The following is a 17,639-nucleotide window of genomic DNA, read 5'->3' as shown; positions in this document are numbered from 1 at the left end:
CTGATTTCCACTCCCTCAACGCTGTGAGGAGTACTGACGGCTGGTTCAGTCACACTCCCAGGACTCCTACTTGACAAAGTTTCATTTTCTGACTATTGTTCTTCTTTTAACAATAGTCAGTAAACATCTGGGAATTGAGAACAGTTGCTAGCTGCTTAGAAGTCCCTGGGTCATCGTGGTCATATTTTTGTTTTTGTTGTGATTTCAAGATGTTTGCAATTGGGGTTTGTGGATGATTGCGGTGCCAGCTTAATTTAAATAACTTCATTGTGTTAAGTCATTTGTTTATTTAAATATCAGTTTGAGGTCATTGAGGGTGTGACAGGAAGTTATGACAAAGCAATGTTCACAAACTGTCAGAAGTTTATTTCTTTTTTCTTTTTAAATTGCAATAGTTTAAAATTTATATTATTTTGTTTTCCTTAACAAATATTTTCGGCCTGGGGGAACGTCTTAACGCCAAACGACCAAATTAGACTAAATTTAGCAGGAGGAATGACTCAATGAATACAATAGCTAAATAAGTTGAAGTATATAAATGATTGAAAGGATGATTAGAAAAAATAAGGGCAATAAGACAGCCCATTATTTCTATAATTAGTGTAATGAAAGCAAACACTTAATGAGGACATGACTCATTTGCATAATAAGAACAGATTCATTTAAGCCACACCCACAAGGTTTTATCCTGCTGAGAGAAAATTACTTCTGCGAATTAAACAATTTATCGTGCGGTCTCAAAAAAATGATGATGGAAATGCTCTCCTCATTTGGTGAACCTGTGCACCTTTCTTACCTTTGCACTGTTTCTTTCACATCTCCATAGCACTGGCATCGAGCGGCACAATCCCCATCACCTCTCTGGACGGCAGTAACCTGCTGTTCGCCAACACTTCTGCTGGTAACACCCCCAACCTGGTGACCACGCCGCTCTTCCTGAACCCCCAGAACCTGTCGCTGCTCACCAGCAACCCCGTCAGCCTGGTGTCGCCCGGCGTGGGAGGGCTTCAGGTCACTGCCGACGGTCATCATCAAGTCAGCACGGCTGCTGTGCCTGTGCAAGCCTCGACCATTACCACTGCCCCCAAGGCTCAGTGAAGCCAGTCAGGCTGCATCTCGAATTAACGCCCAATTACTTACGTCAAGCACTACTCCTTTCACACCGTGTAGGACGAGGGTGATACTCTGATATAGGCTCTGCGCTTCACTAAACACCCCGCATCCTCTCCATTGTATCTACCATAAATTAATCCTTTTGCTGCCGCCAAAAAGAAAAGGACTTAACATAAGGGTGGGTTTAACTGTTGGTTTCTTTTCTTATTTTTTTTCTTTGTTTCTTTATGATTCTTGGATGTTTTTTAATTTTCCACACAAACAGTAACCAGATGGACACTGTTGTCGGCCTGCCGCTTCTCCTGAACCTTGACAAGTGTCCAGGGAGAAAATATCCTCGGCGTCATCAAGCTGTATATACATATACATATATACATATATATATATATCCTCCTCTTTGCAGGTCAGAATTTTTTCTGAAATTCTTCTAACCAAAAACAAACTTTTCTCTTCTAACATTCAAACTTAATTGATTTACTACTAATTTCACAATGTTCATAATCACTAATGAGGGTTTGTGTGTCGCTCTTTTTAATTATCTCTCGTTTTTGTTTTTTGGGGGTTTTTTTTGTTCGTTTGGTTTTTTGTTTCTTGACAGGCCTTGTTGTAAATCATATCAAATTATATTTTAGAGACTTTTTTTCCCTTTTTATTTTTTACTGTCTATATTTTTTGACATTTTCCGATCTTTGTAAGTCTAATGTTAAGTTAAGATTTAACTATCACTTTTTAATCGTGGTTATAAGGCTTTAAAAATAAGTAATAAGTGGCCGATATAAAGGTTATCATTGCTTTAAGGGTCGGAGGGACGCGGCGTGTCTCTCCGAGTCTCTCTTCTGGAAACACTGAGTTTTACATAGGTGGTGGTGCAGTAGCCACCGAGCCTCTGTAAAACGACGGTCTCGGTGTGGATTATCGACACTGATAGAAAAATGACTGAAAACATTACATTGAGAGCTTTAAAGTGAGCTGCAGACCTGAGTCTGATTAAGGGTGACTTGTTTTGGTTTGTGATCCGTTGGAACACTGTACATTAAGTTTTGGACGTGGACGTTTGCGTGTCGTCGACAGCTCAGGCAGACGCTGAGAGTTCAGCAGCCGCACGATCCACGAGGCTCTGCAGTCTTTTTTTTGTGGAGGGAACTAGTCATGTTCACCAAACCTGAACTGTGGTGTGGTGGCTTTGCCTAGATGGGGATAGTGTATTGGGGGGGTGTTTGGTTTCTTTTTTTTTTTTTTTTTTTTTTTTTTTTTTTTATTAGAAGTACCGTCGTATCTACTTGTGCACAGTATCTGTACCAAATAACTGGATTGATGAGCTGCAGTCTGCCTGTTTTGGGAGGATTGAAATTCTGTCTCTTTATTTTGTCTGCAGTCGTTCGACTGGCTTACCTACTTTAAGATATACCAAAAATATTTGTTAAAATAATTGCTGTGTGTAGTCGGTGTAGCTTAGTCTAGTCAATATATTTATGAGTACAAAAATCTCTTCATAGTCAGAATATAGAAATGCAATATTTTGATGATCATTTTCCAAAGACTACATTTTCTTTTTTCTTTTCTTTTGTTATTTTGTTTGATTTGACCAAGTGTCTCATATTTAAATTTTTAATTGGCAGCACAACTGACCAAAAAGAGAGGGATTGGTGTGTTGGAGTATGAGGAAGTTTCTTTTTACTTCTATTATTACCATTTTACTTTTTAAATTTAGTTTTTATTAAATCACCGTGGCCTCGGCCCAATGCTTAATCTGGTTTAATGCGAGCCGTTTAGTGGCGTCTTTTCCTTTCTAATCAGTTGTGGTAGTGGTTTTGGACTTTTCTGAAGCATAATGGAAAAGATCTGATTTTGGTTTTGTGCTAATATTCAGCCATAAAACAACAGCTTGAACCAAAGTGGTTTTCCTCAGTAGTTGCTGTGCCTGTCTTGAGCACACAAGTTGCTTTTCACTCTCTTAAATCTCCACGATTTATTTCTTTATTTTTCTCCCTCCTCAGTCGATACCTGATTTTCGTGATTTGGTGCTGCTGGATAAGGATCACAGAAACTTTAGCTTTAACAACTTGCTGCTGAGACTCCTGTCAGAGTTGAGCTGTCAAGACGCCTGCATGCTTTCTAATAGCTTTAAGACTACATCCTGTGAGAATCAGGGTATTGTAGTTCGCACTATCCCTGCTGGAGGGATCACTTATGTAAATCCATAAATACTTCACCACCTCTCAGCTCCGCCGTTTCAAACCAGCATGCTAGGAAACGATATGCTGCACCCGAAATCTGTCTGGGGACTAGTTTAAAAACTCCCCAAACTTATCTTAGCCAACACAGCGGTGGGATAAGTACCGTTCTGTGCTGCACGTTCAGCTAAACCCCACACAAAAGTAGCATTGTTCTGCTTCAAAATGACAAACACAGCAATTAGTAACTCACTCAGACTGCAAGCAGTGAAATTTGTCCCCGTTCCCCTCTTTGTGTGCTTCTTTTCTGTTGAATTATTTTTGACTAAATATACCTCAGCAGCGCTTCAAACATAGGTTCACCTTTTAGACATTTCTCTGTATACAGCATTGTAGAATGTATAATTACTGACTGGCTTGCCATTCAGCGTTTATACTGATGAACCATACATAGGAACCATTGCAAGGACAACCTACTACTGCTATTTTCTAGTACTACTATTTATGGGGTATTTCCAGGTTTAAATATTATTTTGAGATCCTTCTTGCCAAAGTAAAAGCCTTTCTCTTTGCAGCTTGGTGGGTGTATTTTGTTTTTCTTTCTTTCCTTAACTTTGAGGCCACAAGAGCCCTGAAGAACTCTTGTTTCAGTGCTTGTTTGGAGTTTTGGAGGTTTGCAAGCAACATGAACCAGTTGCCACTGGCACCATAGGATGTTACTGAAATATTTATCTGAGGAAAGACTTAAGAATTAGAGAAACGATCTTTTCTTAATTCTATACATATAAATATATATATAAACACTTGTAAGATATTCATATTTTATATTTGAACCAGTATGTTACCAAGACTGAATGTAGTGTTTATCATACTTACTCCCCCCACAGAAAAAAAAATCTCCCCTCAGTTTTCTTTTCTTTTTTTTTATTAAACTGTCAAGACCAAAAAATTTGAGATGGAGCTCGAGATGACGCCTCGCTGAACCAGCGACGTCTGTTCGACAGGAGGGGCTCGCTCAGGCGCTCCTGGCAGACAGGTCCTGTGGTTAATAGGAGACTCTGAAGCATTTGATCTTAATCTTTTAATAGATGTATAAATATATATATTTGGTTGAGTTGTTGTGGATTTGATTTGCTGTGCTGTCTTTAACAATCATTTGGTTTTTTTTTAATGTATTACTTTATGCCTTTAATTGTTTTGTATAGTGTGAGAGGGCAAGATCACTGGCTTTCTTAGTTTGACAAAGAAGATTAACATTATCATTTATGCCTTATTGTTACGTAGAAGACATGAGCATTGTAGCATTGTTGTCCTGTATGTGTGTGAGAGAGAGCATGGGCACCCAGCTCACCTGGTGCATTGTTTTCACTGAAACAGTACAGTGTACTCTGGGCATTTTAGAGCGTGGGACGATTATGTTGCTACCTATGGTTTTTAGGTGCGACTTAGACAGGTAGGAGGATATACCTGTGAGAAAAAGCTTTACTAATAATTCCAGCAGGCAGGTGTGTTTGTGTGAGTGTGTCATTTAAAGAGAGGCCAGGGAGGACAGTCTGCAAACCATTTTGGTGCATCTTTCCCATCTTCCAGCAGGTGTTTAGACTGATTTTTGAAAAAAGGGTGAGACGAGAGGACTTCTTTGTTTTGTTTTGGGGTTTTGTTTGAAGTTTCCTGACTGAGGGTCTTTACAAATTAACTGCAAGCTTTAAGCAAGCCACTGCCGAGAGCCAAGCCAGCTTTCAGTTTGTTTGGGGTCAGCTTGGACTCTCACGAACTGTCTGCTTGCCACTGGCTTTGCTTGTGAAGCTTCGGTTTCAGGTGATCCTGAGATTCTTGTGGATCAGCTGTGCATCTAACAGATGGTATATTGACCCACCACACTGGTTTGCTGAGAGTTTTGGTTTTTTGTTTGTTTTGTTTTCTCCTTTTACTATATGTCAAAGGTTGCGTGGCGCACCAGTAAGGCTAAAGGAGCTGTTGTATACCTCATTTTTAACTCAAGATTGAGTGAAACCTGCTTTAATCTACTTATGAAACAAATGTTTTTAAAAATCATAAAAAAAAGACTAAAATACACCAACTTATCAGTGGAGAAGCGTGTTCATACCTGTACTTAGTGAAGGGTTGTGGAGCCGCCACAAGAGGGAGACGAACTACATACCAGTACTCACAAAGAGGTGTAAACAAGAGAAGGCATAAAAGGTGAATCTGTGTGTAACAAGGGGCAAACATCTGCTGCTCTTCTTTCACAATTTCTTGTGCACTGAAGGGTTTCATTCATGAAAACGTGAATTTTGATGAATTCTATGGACACCCCCCACCCCACCCTTTTTTTAAGTTTGACAATCTTGCTTTATTTATTTTCTCACTCTTGGCTTGGTACAGGTATGTGCACGTCTTCCCACGTGATGGCTCGCCGTCGCAGCCCGCTCTCGCTCCCCTGTGGTACCAACGATAACCAAAGAATTCTTACTAACTTGATTGTATGTGATCGACGCCGCCTCTCGCCCATCCCCGCCTCACTGCTCAACATCAAATCCCGGCTGCACGCCCCTCGATTCGTATGTAAAGAGGTTGTTTTTTTTAAAAATTGCATTCGAATGTGCGTCCGGCGCCCCCTTCGACGCCTCTGCAGTGGTTTCAGTGCCTGTGGGCGGGGATCGGAAGGGAGGGGTAGCAGGGGCCGGGCGGGCTTCTCTGGCAGACACGAACCGATGTGGTGGTAGCTGGGTGATGTTTGTTAATACACACTGAGGGTTGATCCTGTGCACACTGTACCTGCTCAGGACTCTGTATGATTGTCTGTCTTGAGCGCTGTTGTCGTTTGGTTGGTTGGATTGATGTCCCACCCTCCGTCGTTCCTCTCTCAAGGACTGCGGCGAAAAATGCTATTCCTGCCTCTCACAGTGCGTCTGTCTCTTCCTCATCTGTACACTGTAGTCCCAGGACATGACCCTGTTGTTGTCTCCAGGAATACACATCCTGCATTCGCTAAAACTCACTGCTGTGTCCCCTTCCCTGTCCTCTTCCTCCTCCTCCTCCTTCCTCTCCCTTTCATCTGCTCTCTTCTTTGATTCCTCACTACAGACTCTGATCAGCTGTGACACTATGCATCATGGTCCTTCACTTTGCATGGACTGTGTCCCTCTGACTCAGACCTCCTGGTCGGCAGGGCTTCAGTGACACTTTGTTTAATGCTTTACTCCAAGTGAGGTTGTAGGACCTCACAAGCGCTATCCCAAAGCAAAAATCCAAATATTTAACTTTTGACAAATGCAGATACCAAAGATATCTCTCTGTCCTGTGTGTGTCTCTGTTGGTTTCTCTCTCTCCCTTTCACCCTGCAGCATGTGTATTAAGAGACAAACCCAGCACTGGCTTTAAAGTCCCAGCCTCAGTAATTCCAAAGCTTAGATGTATATTTTGGTATATTTCTGAGAAAAAACTTGCGTGAAAAAGCGTCTGTTCCTCGTTTGTTTGTTGTAATCTCTTTTCTGTCACAGCATGGAACTAATTGCAGAACTGTCTTACTCTTGGTAGGTTAAAGATATAGTATTTTTGTATGTTTTTGGGTGTGTTATATATATGTAAGTGTGTGTGTGTGATTATCAGTTCACAGCCCAAGTGACCATGGCTTTCAACAAGAGAGAAATAACTTAAAAAAAAAAAAAAAAAAAATCGCCAACCATGTACATATTGTGTCTGTGTATCTCAAGAAATGCATTCTGTAAAACATTTCACTTTGGAAGCTTGGGCTCATCTAAAGGAATGTGTCCCTGTTTTATTTCCCTTTTCTTACTCTGCAGTCTGATATTAATTGACTTCCAGGACTCGAATGTAATGAGTTTTGGTTTCCATTGTGGAATACAACACTGAGGGACACTGCTCCGATCTAAATACGACAAAAACGACAAAAAAAAAGGCCTCCAGAGATGGCGGCATAGAGCTGAAAGATTGTGTAGGAGTTTTAAGTATGTGAATCAGGATACATAGTAGATTTTGATGCATTTGTCTGCTGTATTTTTGTTTTTATACACATATAAAGATAATCTTTTACTGTAAATGTACAGTTCTCTTTTGTTGTAAACATCATTAAACCATTTTCCAAGTGTTTTGACATGTGCTTTGTCTTTTATTGGGATTAAATGTACAAATTTTAATCATTATACATCAGTGCCAGACAGATTTTGCTTCCATCTATACAACATTTAGGACAAAGATTTCAAAAATTGATTTGTTGGTACACTTTGGTTGTATCGGGATGGACATGGTCAGTAACAATACTCAGTCTCTGCTGTTTAAATGATGAATGCCAAGTTGATGCAAATGTGCCAAGAAGTCGCCCCATACAACATATTTAACCTACCATCTGAAGTTGTAACAGAAATCGAGACTCTTAAGACCAGGAAGTGGTGGGGTTTTTTTTTTTTTTTTTTTTTTTTTTTTGTTTGTTTCTTTTCCCAATATTCTGTTGGTGCGTCCAGCTGAACCATAGCCTTGGTTTCCTGTTCTTTTCTAACATTGCTGAGACCCGGTGTGGTCTTCTGCTGCTGTAGCCCATTTGTTTCAAGAGTCTTTGTTCAGAGATGCTCTTCTGCATACTTTAGTTGTGTAACAAGTGTTTATTTGAGTTACCACTTTCTTGCTATCCGCTCACTGGATATTTTCTTTTTCATCTCTGTAAACCCTAAAGATGTATCTGTGAGAGAATCCCAATACATGAGCATTTTCTAAAAACATATAATTCAAGCAGCCAAGTATTAGAAATAATATAATTCACACTGATCTGCTGCAATATAAATCCACCGGCTTTGGCAGGTCATAGTAAGGGGATGTCCAGTCATCTCTGGCTTCAGTATGTTGCAGATTCTTTTGGCGCTGTGGGTTGCAAGGTGGAGCCTCCATGGCTCAAACTTGTTTTGCTAACACAGGAATAGTTGAACTGATTCAGGTTTGATTTGGATTCAGACTGCAGTTGGACTGACATGGGGGTGGGCGGCACTTAGACAACAACAATATAAAGTTCTATATTTACAATATACAGTCTATGGTCAGAGCCCAGCAGAAAGTTGCATTTTAAGAAGACGGTTGATGATATTCCCTTTATCTGTCTGCTGGTTTTACTGTTGTTGATAATAACTGTTTAGCATTATCAGCTGCTGTGCAAGTACAATCTTAAAGATGTAAAAATGGTTATATCAAATATCTGAACTCATAAAGAGTTTGTTTTTAGCCTTAATGTAGGGTTCTTTGTTAGTTTTTATTTGTATAACATGAGAGAAAAGCTTATCACAACATAACACAAATACAAAGTGACTTAAAACGGTTTTCTCTGACTAGACATATTTAATTTAGAAGCTAATCCTCATATCTGAGAAGCTGAAGCCACAATTTATTTTTTTTGTTTTTGTTAGTTTAATAAATGACTCGAATTGTGTTTAGTAACACTATTGCTGATACTGTAGGATGTCAGTGGGGAGACAGAGGAGGAACAGGACGAGGAGATGAGGTACTGGGAATCAAAGACTCAAGGGGGTCCCTCGCCGTCTGCAGTAAAGAGGTGAGAAAAGGTTAAAGCGCCACGCTGATGGGACCTTCAGTTCTCCTAACCGAGAAGAGTCAGCACAATTTAATCCATACGCTGTGCAGATCAGTGATTCAACATGTAAACTCAGACAGTTTATCATCACGAGGTCAGTAGGATGCTTTGATTACATGGTGTCTCCATATCAGGGGCGCCACCAAGAGGGGGCCAGAGGGGGCCACACCCCAAAATTTGTTGGCTCTATCTTTTCTTTTTCGGTACGCATATGTATCGAACAATACAAAATTTTTAATTTATTTTATCAACTTTTCTTCTGACAATGCTGTCTGTGTTGAGCACTCAGTGGATCTGCGCTCGACAGTGCAGCCTAGGCAGAGTAGTCGAACGCAGATTCACTGAGTGCAAACAAGGCAAGACAAACAGTTTTTAAAGGTGAAATATAGAGGTAAAATCAAAAGTAGTCAAAAACGGCCAATTATACCCTGGACCCCAGAGGATTAATATGCTGCTGAGAATATAGCCCAGAAGAAGGGTATAGTATAGCTTTTATTTTGGAAAGAGCCATTTCTCTGTAATAAACTCTCTTTTCCAAAGATGAGTGATTTCTCGATCAGATAGATTTATTTTTTTATTACTTTGTTGTTTCAGCAACATTAAATTTAAAAACTGTACTCTTGAGTTAAAATATATATTTATAAATTTAATAAATGACAAATGAAAAAGGCATGAACATTTTTTTTGTATCGAAAAAATATCGAACCGTGACACCAAAGTATCGAACCGAACCGAACCGTGAATTTTGTGTAATATTGCACCCCTAGTAATTACCCATACTTTTAATTTACAGCAGCTGTGGCATAAACCTTACACTGGGTGGTGGTCTAATACATTTGTTTTCACTTCAGATCCTTCCAACATTTCTGTTTCAAATTACCCTTTCTCTCTTTTTTTTCTATTTTTTAAAGTTTCAGCATCCTGGTCTTGCAGGAAACTTGTCAGGACTTGAGCAATACAGGTTATTGATACTGATATTTTTAGCAACACCTGTGTGTTTTTCCTGCTCTGGCAAGTTCAAACATCTGCTGTTTAAATGCCTACAGGGCCCTCAGCGTTGTTTCTCTTCTGCATAGAAACTGAAATTTGTGCAAGACTCTAGGAACCATGGGGATATGAAATAAAGCAGAGCGACAACAGCACTACTCTGAGGACAGATGCTTTACTGGTTAAATATTTCTGTCAAACCCTGTAAGTAAACAAACTTTCTTACCTCAGGTTTCTTTTTCTTGCCTGCTTTTTTCTACAATATGCAAAAACAAAACGAGAATAAAGGCACCAGAAAATGTGAGAATGTGACCATTAAAAAGTTTACCAACAAATGAAGTGTCCCAAACCTTTCTTTTTGATGGGTCAAGCACCTCATAAGGATCAGCATCTTTTGGTCTCTCAAGTTCCTGGACATAAATGAAAACAAATAACAATAATAATACAAAATTATACAATCCAATCTGTAGAGTCAAACATGATCAGGTCACAGAGCGGTTGGAGCTGTAGGTGAAACTGTCCTTACCTGATAAATGCCATTTTCTTCCTGTTATTCAGCAAGAAGAGCACAAACATGAAGTGAAGCTTGAATGCACACACATCCTCACACACATTTATTTAATATCATTTAAACAACAGTTGAGAAATATTCACCACCAGCAGCAACTGTAAAGCATAAAGACACCGAAGAAAATGAAAACTTACAGTGACTCCCACGGATGGGCCTTTGGAAAACTATAGAGAGAGGAAAAAAGGACAAAAAAGTACAAATAAAATGTAGCACAGATCAATGTGATATAATAAGTCAGTTTGGCCTATCAGTGGCGATTAAAAAGACAAAAAATTCAGGCTGTTTATGTGCTGTAATTTCTTCAAATTGTGACTGAGGCAATCTGTTAAAGAAGGAAAAAAACCCTCACATTTAGTGAGATAAATGCTGTTAAAACTTCTAAAACATCTTTTCCGGGATGAAGATTAGTTATTTTATATCGCTGTTAAAAATCTAAAACTGATATATTTGAAAAATTGTATTCACTAAGTTACTTATCAGAAGAATTTGTCAGATTAGAGAAGCAGAAAATGTTGCATGGTTGGCCCTGCAACACAAATGATTTGCACTTTGAAGTCATTTAGTTAATTAATTGACTATTAGGCTGCTACAAAGTCACTTTAAACTAAACTATCAAGGTATTAAATATTGTTACGTTTAGTTCTTCTTTTTATTTATGCACAAAAACACTTATTTCACAGGAGAGAAGATATTAAATATTGACTAAAAATAAAGTAGTGTTTATTTTTAGTCTAAATTTTAAGTTTAGACCAACCAGACCAATAATGTGCATGTTAGGGTTGTTTTGCATGACGGGTCAAGACGGGAAAATTTCTACCTCGTCAAACTTCAGGGAGCTCTTGAGATGTCCTTTGTATTTTATGAAAAGGATGATTCGGGGGAAACGACAGCACTCTTTATCTTGTTTTAAGAACTCCACACACACCACAAGCAGCTGACCTTTACGCCCTGCTAATCTGCTCTGAGTAAAGCCATACAAATATTTTAATGGTGGAGATGCAGTACTGTAAACTATTTTAAAGACAAAACCAACATATGAGTTAAAAAAAAAAGGTTCTCAAATCTGAATATTTGTATTATCTAAAGACGTCACAGAATTAAAACCGTTTGTTAAACAGGTTTTTTAAAAAAGTGATGTGACCGGTTTTAAAGTGTTTCTTGCTTTAGACCAACAGATGATTTTAGGTGAGAAAATATCATTACATTCAGGATATGAGTGAGCTAATTAGTATTTCTGCATACCACACATCCTCTTTATATGCTTTCTGAAGCTAATAATAGGATGCAAGATAACACTGAGATGTGTCCTTTCCTCTGTTTTTAACCCTCTCAGGCTCAAATTAAACTTTTTGTTGGTAATGCACAACCAAGTCCTGCAGTGGTACTTCTGAGTATAAAAAAACTCATAAAATATGTATGTGGGGTAATCAGGTTGTTAGTTTTTAACTGTTGCAAATCGGCAACGCCTGCCTCGAGAGGGTTAATGAAATATTACAGATGAATAGCTAATTGCTCATCTTTTTGTGTGTGAAAATAACTGACACATACGAATAAATCAAGACATTGATGTACAAGCTGAATAACAGTGGCCCCCGTGTTGATCCTTGCGGGACTCCAGTGTTGCAAGCTCTTGATTACAGCAGCACATTACTGATCCAAACACACTGGTTACAATCTGACAGAATTTTTACACACTTTACAGAGTAAAGAGTGGATCATGTTCTGGATTGATATTTAGTCCCATGATGTTTTTCTACATGCGCTGTAATCACCAACTTCTACATGGGCTGCTATAACTCACCTTTTCTCTAAAGAACAACCCTGTGACAATGATGCAATAAATGATCAGAAATCCATCCAGGAAATAGCAGATGACTGGTTCAGTGAAAAAATTATCTGCAGAGCAAACAGAGAGAGAAAAAAAGAACATTTTCAGCTGATGTTTGGAGTAAATAACAAGTTACTTATAGCGAAACGTGACTGAGTTCTGGGAAGAGAAGAACATATTTCAGTGAAAAGGGAAATTTTCATCATTTAATTCTGCTCAGCAGAAAACCTCACGTTACAGGAGCACAAAGGCCAAATAATATGACAATGGAGTAGAAAAAGAAGATTTTACGTGAAATAAAAACAGAATATGATTGCATCTAAAGCCATGTAGTGCTGTGTGCGGAAATATCTCCTATTTGATAAAAGATCATATGTCTTCCAGATAGCGGTGCATTAGAGATAAGAGTTACACACATCACTGAGGAAACTACCGATACTGATCAGATTTTCATTTGCAGTAAATCTGCATTCTTACATCACGCGTCATGGTTCTGTTGTTTACAGAAGCTCATCTTTCTGCCACTTCTCAAGTCCTGCTGGAGTCACCCTGGATTTTGTCGGCATAAAGTTTTAATCCCTCGAAGCAACTGTTTCTGTTTCCTTGAGTAATTTTTGTTCAGTGTACATATTACATCACCGTTCACTAAAACTGTAGGTTAATTGTTTATTATGCCTTGTTTTTTCATGTAAAAAAATGTTCAGTTACTGTTTTTCTTATTGTAAAAAAAAAAAAATCACATTCAAATGTTTCACTATTTGAAAAAGTAATGAGGTGAGTCTGAAGTATGCCAATTCTCATCTGCACACTAATAAAGGAGATATCTAAGAAAAATATTATGGTGAAATCATATGCTGGAAAAAACAAATATCCAGTAATGCAAGTGTAGCTATAAATTGTATTTTATTCTTAATAAAAAAATATTCTCAATAAAACATATATTTTTTATTTTTAAAATATTTTATTATGTTTAAATATTACTATATTGCTTACTTTTTTAAATGTGTGTTTATATATTTTATGTAACAATATTATTAGGATACATAAAAATTTAATATTTATAAGTATTATTTCAATGTTAGGTTTGGTTAGTTTTTAAATTTTCTTTATAAAATTCACCTTTGGCTCTATTCAGGGAGAAACCAAAGGACGTCTGTACATATGAATCCGTTACATGGTGCACAAAATGTTGTGGAAAAACAACAACATTATCTACAACATTTGTCGTGAGACAAATGAGAAAATTGAGTAAGACCCCTGAAACAGGAAATAAGAAACTACGTATATGCAGTTTAGCACACTGAGTGTCTTCCTGTCTGCACGATGGGCTGCTTTGAGGTTTTTGTGAGGCTCATTTATCACAGAGTGCGGTTGGAACAGAAGAAATGTTGTGAGAACGTAGCCAGTGGTGGCGATTCACTGAGGCTGCAACGTCCTCATCAAACCTCCATCACTGAGAGCTGCTTCAGGATGTAGCTGCTCTTCTCATCTCAGGCTATTTTTATACTTCTAAACAGGAGATCTGTAAAAGTGACTTAAGAAAAGGAAGTATACCGTTTTCACTTACCATTTAAATTTGCTTTATTTAAAAAAAAAAATGTAAGTGGGTTGTACCTTTTTAGGAAACAGATAACATTTAGTTTATATATGATAAATTTAGAAGATCACACATCTATAGCTTACGATAACCCTTAAGAAACCAAGATATATAAAAAAAAAAACAAAAATATATTATGAATAAAGCAGGTTATTTATGATTTCTTTCTATTTTTATATACAGAAATGCTTTTTGTCATTGCTCTGTTTGTATTTATCATACCTATACTGTTTCTGCTATCCATTTCAAATATTCTAAGAAGCTCTAATGTTATTAGTAATTGTGGATTTTTAGCGATTTTCATACATTTAACCAAACTTAGCCTTGTCGGTTGATTTGTTTTCACTGTCATTTTGGTCATTAAGTGTCTGTCTCAATGCGCTGCTTTACTTCTTGGTGGCATAGATTCAACAAGGTGCCAGAACCATTCCAGAGATTTTGGTCCATATCACTCTCAGCTGCACATCAAGCTCCCATTCCTCTACGTCCTAAATGTGCCGTACTGGATTGAGATCTGTGGAGGCTGTTTGAGTACATTGTCATGTCAAAGAAACATATTTGAACTTATTTGAGCTTTGTGACGTTTTTCTGCTGGAAGCAGCCATCAGTAGATTGGTATGCTGTGATCATAGAAGGATAGACGTAGGTCAGCAACAACACTGTTTAAACAATGCTTACTCTGTACCGAGGGGCCAAAAGTGTGACAAGAAAATATCCCTCAAATCATTGTACGACAAGCAGCTTGAACTGTTGATACACAGCAAGGCGGATTAGCAGGATTCAAGTTGTATGTGCCAAATTCTGACCCCACCATTCCAATGTTGCAGCAGAAATCGAGACTGATCAGACCAGGCAGTGTTTTTCCAATCGCTTCGAAATATTGTGCACATAACCCCATGTGAAATGTAGCATCCGTTTCCTGTCATTAGATGATGGGAGTGGCACTCAGTCTGGTCTTCTGCTGAAAATTCAATGTGTTTTGCATTCAGAGATGCTCTTCTGCAAACCTTGATTGTGATGGGTTGTTTTTTGAGTTACTGTTGACTTCCTATTAGCTCTAAGCAGTCTGGACATTCTCCTGAAATTCTGACATTTTCACCTAGAGAACTGCTGCTCTTCTTTTCCTGACCATTCTCTGTAAACCCGAGACACCGAGTTTCTGTGATGTCATTGGCTGATAATAAGTAGTTGAACAGGTGTCAAAGTGGCTGGGGTTCATAAATGACCTCACTCCATCACTTGTAATGTAAATGTGTTCAGACAATGAGCATATTTACTGTTGTGAGAGAAGTTTAGAAGAACATTTTCTTTTATCTGAATTTTTCTTTACACTACAATCTCCTTTTTTAACCTTCATGGTTCCTCTTTAACACTCACAGCGCCTCAATGGCATCGACGGCACCTCCACTGAAAGGCCTCATGATTCAACAAGCGCTAAGTCACTTAAAAATGAAAATTATCACAGTATAGTTCCTTACTTTCTAATAAGACTGTAAACACAGCTATGCCCACGTTTCCTGTCACCTATAGCAGCACAAACACATTGGCTCAAAGCTTCTTCTTTTTTTTACTTTTATGACGCTAAGTGTCATTTCTTAACCACATTTCAAAGGGTGGAAACTGCTGGATGCCCTCTGATGTCTTCTTTTTTTATAGCCTTTACAACTCTGAAGGCATCAATTAGTTCAATTTTAGCAATTAGTTCAATTTTAGATCCTGCTGTTTAGAGGAGCCCAAGGTTGTTAAGTGTTATTAGGAACTTATCAGCTCTGAAACTGGCAGCAGCTAGCAGAGTCTTAATGACTCAATTAAGACCTAACGACTTAATGAAGTTCTCAGTGTTTTGTTTGGAGTGAGGGTCATTTTTATGGTCTGTTTGGGGCGAGGGTTCTATTTTCTTGTTTTTATTTTGAAAATATATTTTTTTTAAGCCATTTTTTTTAACGCAGCTGAATAAGAGAGGAATCAGTCTTCATGTCTGACTCTGAAATGTAAAGACAAGCATGTTTACTTCACAAAAGCTGTGCCCACTGAATCCTCTTAATGAAGAATGTGCCAGTAATTTTAAATTCATGCGCCGCAGCTGTTGTTCCGACTCTCAAAAGTCTTTCAAAGTCTTTCAGATTATGTGGGCGATGTTACATTTCCAAAGATACCACAAAAGTCAGGTTTAATTTAAAAAAAAAAAAAGCAGTGTTAAAATAATGCACAAAGGTACGAAATATAATGAGTGAACTATTTGAATATTTCAGCGTAATAAAGCTTTAATGAAGAGCTGGAACAAGCTGATGCAAAATTAATGTGCTGCTCTATGAGACGGATCATTTTTCTACGCTTTAGGGTGCTTAAAGGGGAAACAACAGGAGGAAAAAAGCATGTTAATGGGTTAAAGTGTGATTTGCTGTTATTATCGCACTATATTTTAAGGGAAATAAAGAAACGATGCCCTTCAAAGGGTTGCATGGATGTAAACGCAAAAAAACTAACAAGTATGCATAAGAATGTGTTGACACAGAAGCCATTCTTTACATTTCTTTACTGCTGTAGGAGTCTTTACTGCATTCAAGCGTACGGCAAAAGAATTCTCCCGTAAGGGTTTCGCATGCATCAGCTGGAGGATAGGGGGATTATTTATTCATGCATGCTTTTGTTTCTCTAATGCCTTCATCACGATGAATCTGACTGAAGCACAGGACAGCACTTGAAAGCGTTTGTAAAACTGTGGCATAAAAGAGAAAGTCTGGGAAGCGTCAAATTCACGCAAACATTATCTGCCTATAAAAAGTCCACAGAAGAGCTGCCCTGTATTTATTAATGCACGGAGCAACAGGTAAGTCATTCGAGAGAGCAGGGTAAAATGCAAAAGGCCAATGTGCTTCTGCAGCACGTACTGTCCAAGAGAGTTAAAAATGTTTATTTTGTGTATTTAAATTTAACTTGAGTCACTAGGGGACAGCAGTCGTGTTAGTCATTCTCAACTACTTTGATTTGAATGTTCAGAATATAGACAGATATTTTTAGAATATTGAGTGGAAAATGCAAAAGTTCCCTCGTGTTTAATTTCCTTAACATGTAAGAGAAGCTTAGCTACTTTTTCCATCCAACATAAAGCTACACAGTGAATATAAATCTCCTCTAATCATGACTCACTTGCTGCTTTTGAGACACAGACACTGAAAAAGTGATGACAAATTTTGTCCCAGTGTAGATGCATTTCTCCAAAAGCTACCAGATCCTCAACTATGAATGTAAATGTACATGTGAAAAATTGTTGTAGGTTTGCAGCTTTGTTGGTTACATTTTGCAGCAATGGTAAGAATTTGAAAAATTAAATAACGCTTTAAGATAAATGTTAATGTTTTAAATAAATGGTATAACTCAAGTAAAACCACTACAGCGCATGAATAAATGTACTTACTGAGATTTAAAAAAACAAAACAAAGAACTGTGTTTAAAGAATTTCGTTTGGAGTTTTTAATGCCAGTGAGCTTATGTTTGTCTTTTCAGTCAGACAGTTTAAGCTTCTTTTTTTCACATGCAGGAAAATCATTAAATTATTATTTTTTAAAGCAGCTGTTTTACATTTGTCTGACTTACCAGAACAGGAAACAGGCACCGCTAGTACGGAAAGCGCAAACACACCTTTCCCCAGTGTGTCCATGGCTCTCTGTCTGTAAAAACAAGCCTATCTGTGCTTCTATCTTATGACAGCTATGCTTCTGGTTTCCTCACACTAATCTCTGATCACTGTGATCAGAGGAAGTGGCTGA

At 38.0% G+C, this 17,639-nt stretch overlaps 2 protein-coding genes across 9 annotated transcripts in view; one reads left to right on the top strand and one right to left on the bottom strand.

The window, feature by feature from the left end:
- Positions 1-7,404, top strand: part of pou2f1b (POU class 2 homeobox 1b) — a 21,221-nt gene extending 13,817 nt beyond the window's left edge. For all 8 annotated transcript variants that reach the window (XM_084907623.1, XM_084907626.1, XM_084907624.1 and 5 more), the window contains one exon: positions 827-7,404. In XM_084907623.1, the coding sequence (XP_084763749.1) occupies positions 827-1,098 (272 nt within the window). In that variant the 3' untranslated portion in view covers positions 1,099-7,404. The remainder of the gene's footprint in view (positions 1-826) is intronic.
- Positions 6,608-17,639, bottom strand: LOC146370847 (T-cell surface glycoprotein CD3 zeta chain-like). Its single transcript, XM_084907627.1, has 7 exons — positions 17,467-17,639; positions 12,246-12,340; positions 10,579-10,608; positions 10,400-10,420; positions 10,224-10,283; positions 10,100-10,129; positions 6,608-8,834 (listed from the first exon to the last, which is right to left on the bottom strand). The coding sequence occupies exons 1-7, from the start codon at positions 17,528-17,530 to the stop codon at positions 8,757-8,759; spliced, it is 378 nt and encodes a 125-aa protein (XP_084763753.1). The 5' UTR covers positions 17,531-17,639; the 3' UTR covers positions 6,608-8,756.

The sequence above is a fragment of the Perissodus microlepis genome, chromosome 16 (genome assembly GCF_051167445.1).
Source record: "Perissodus microlepis isolate ML-2025 ecotype Zambia chromosome 16, ASM5116744v1, whole genome shotgun sequence".
Classification (NCBI taxonomy): Eukaryota; Metazoa; Chordata; class Actinopteri; order Cichliformes; family Cichlidae; genus Perissodus; species Perissodus microlepis.
This window is presented reverse-complemented; position numbering and strand designations above follow the sequence as displayed.

What these genes read in the sequence shown, in the direction of transcription:
- LOC146370847 (XM_084907627.1), bottom strand. Translation starts at nt 17,530, where the DNA reads ATGGACACACTGGGGAAAGGTGTGTTTGCGCTTTCCGTACTAGCGGTG. An exon ending in TTGACCCATCAAAAAGAAAG is followed by an intron (nt 10,130 to 10,223) that starts GTTTGGGACACT and finishes TGCATATTGTAG; the next exon opens with AAAAAAGCAGGCAAGAAAAA. An exon ending in GCAAGAAAAAGAAACCTGAG is followed by an intron (nt 8,835 to 10,099) that starts GTAAGAAAGTTT and finishes TCTTTACTGCAG; the next exon opens with ACGGCGAGGGACCCCCTTGA.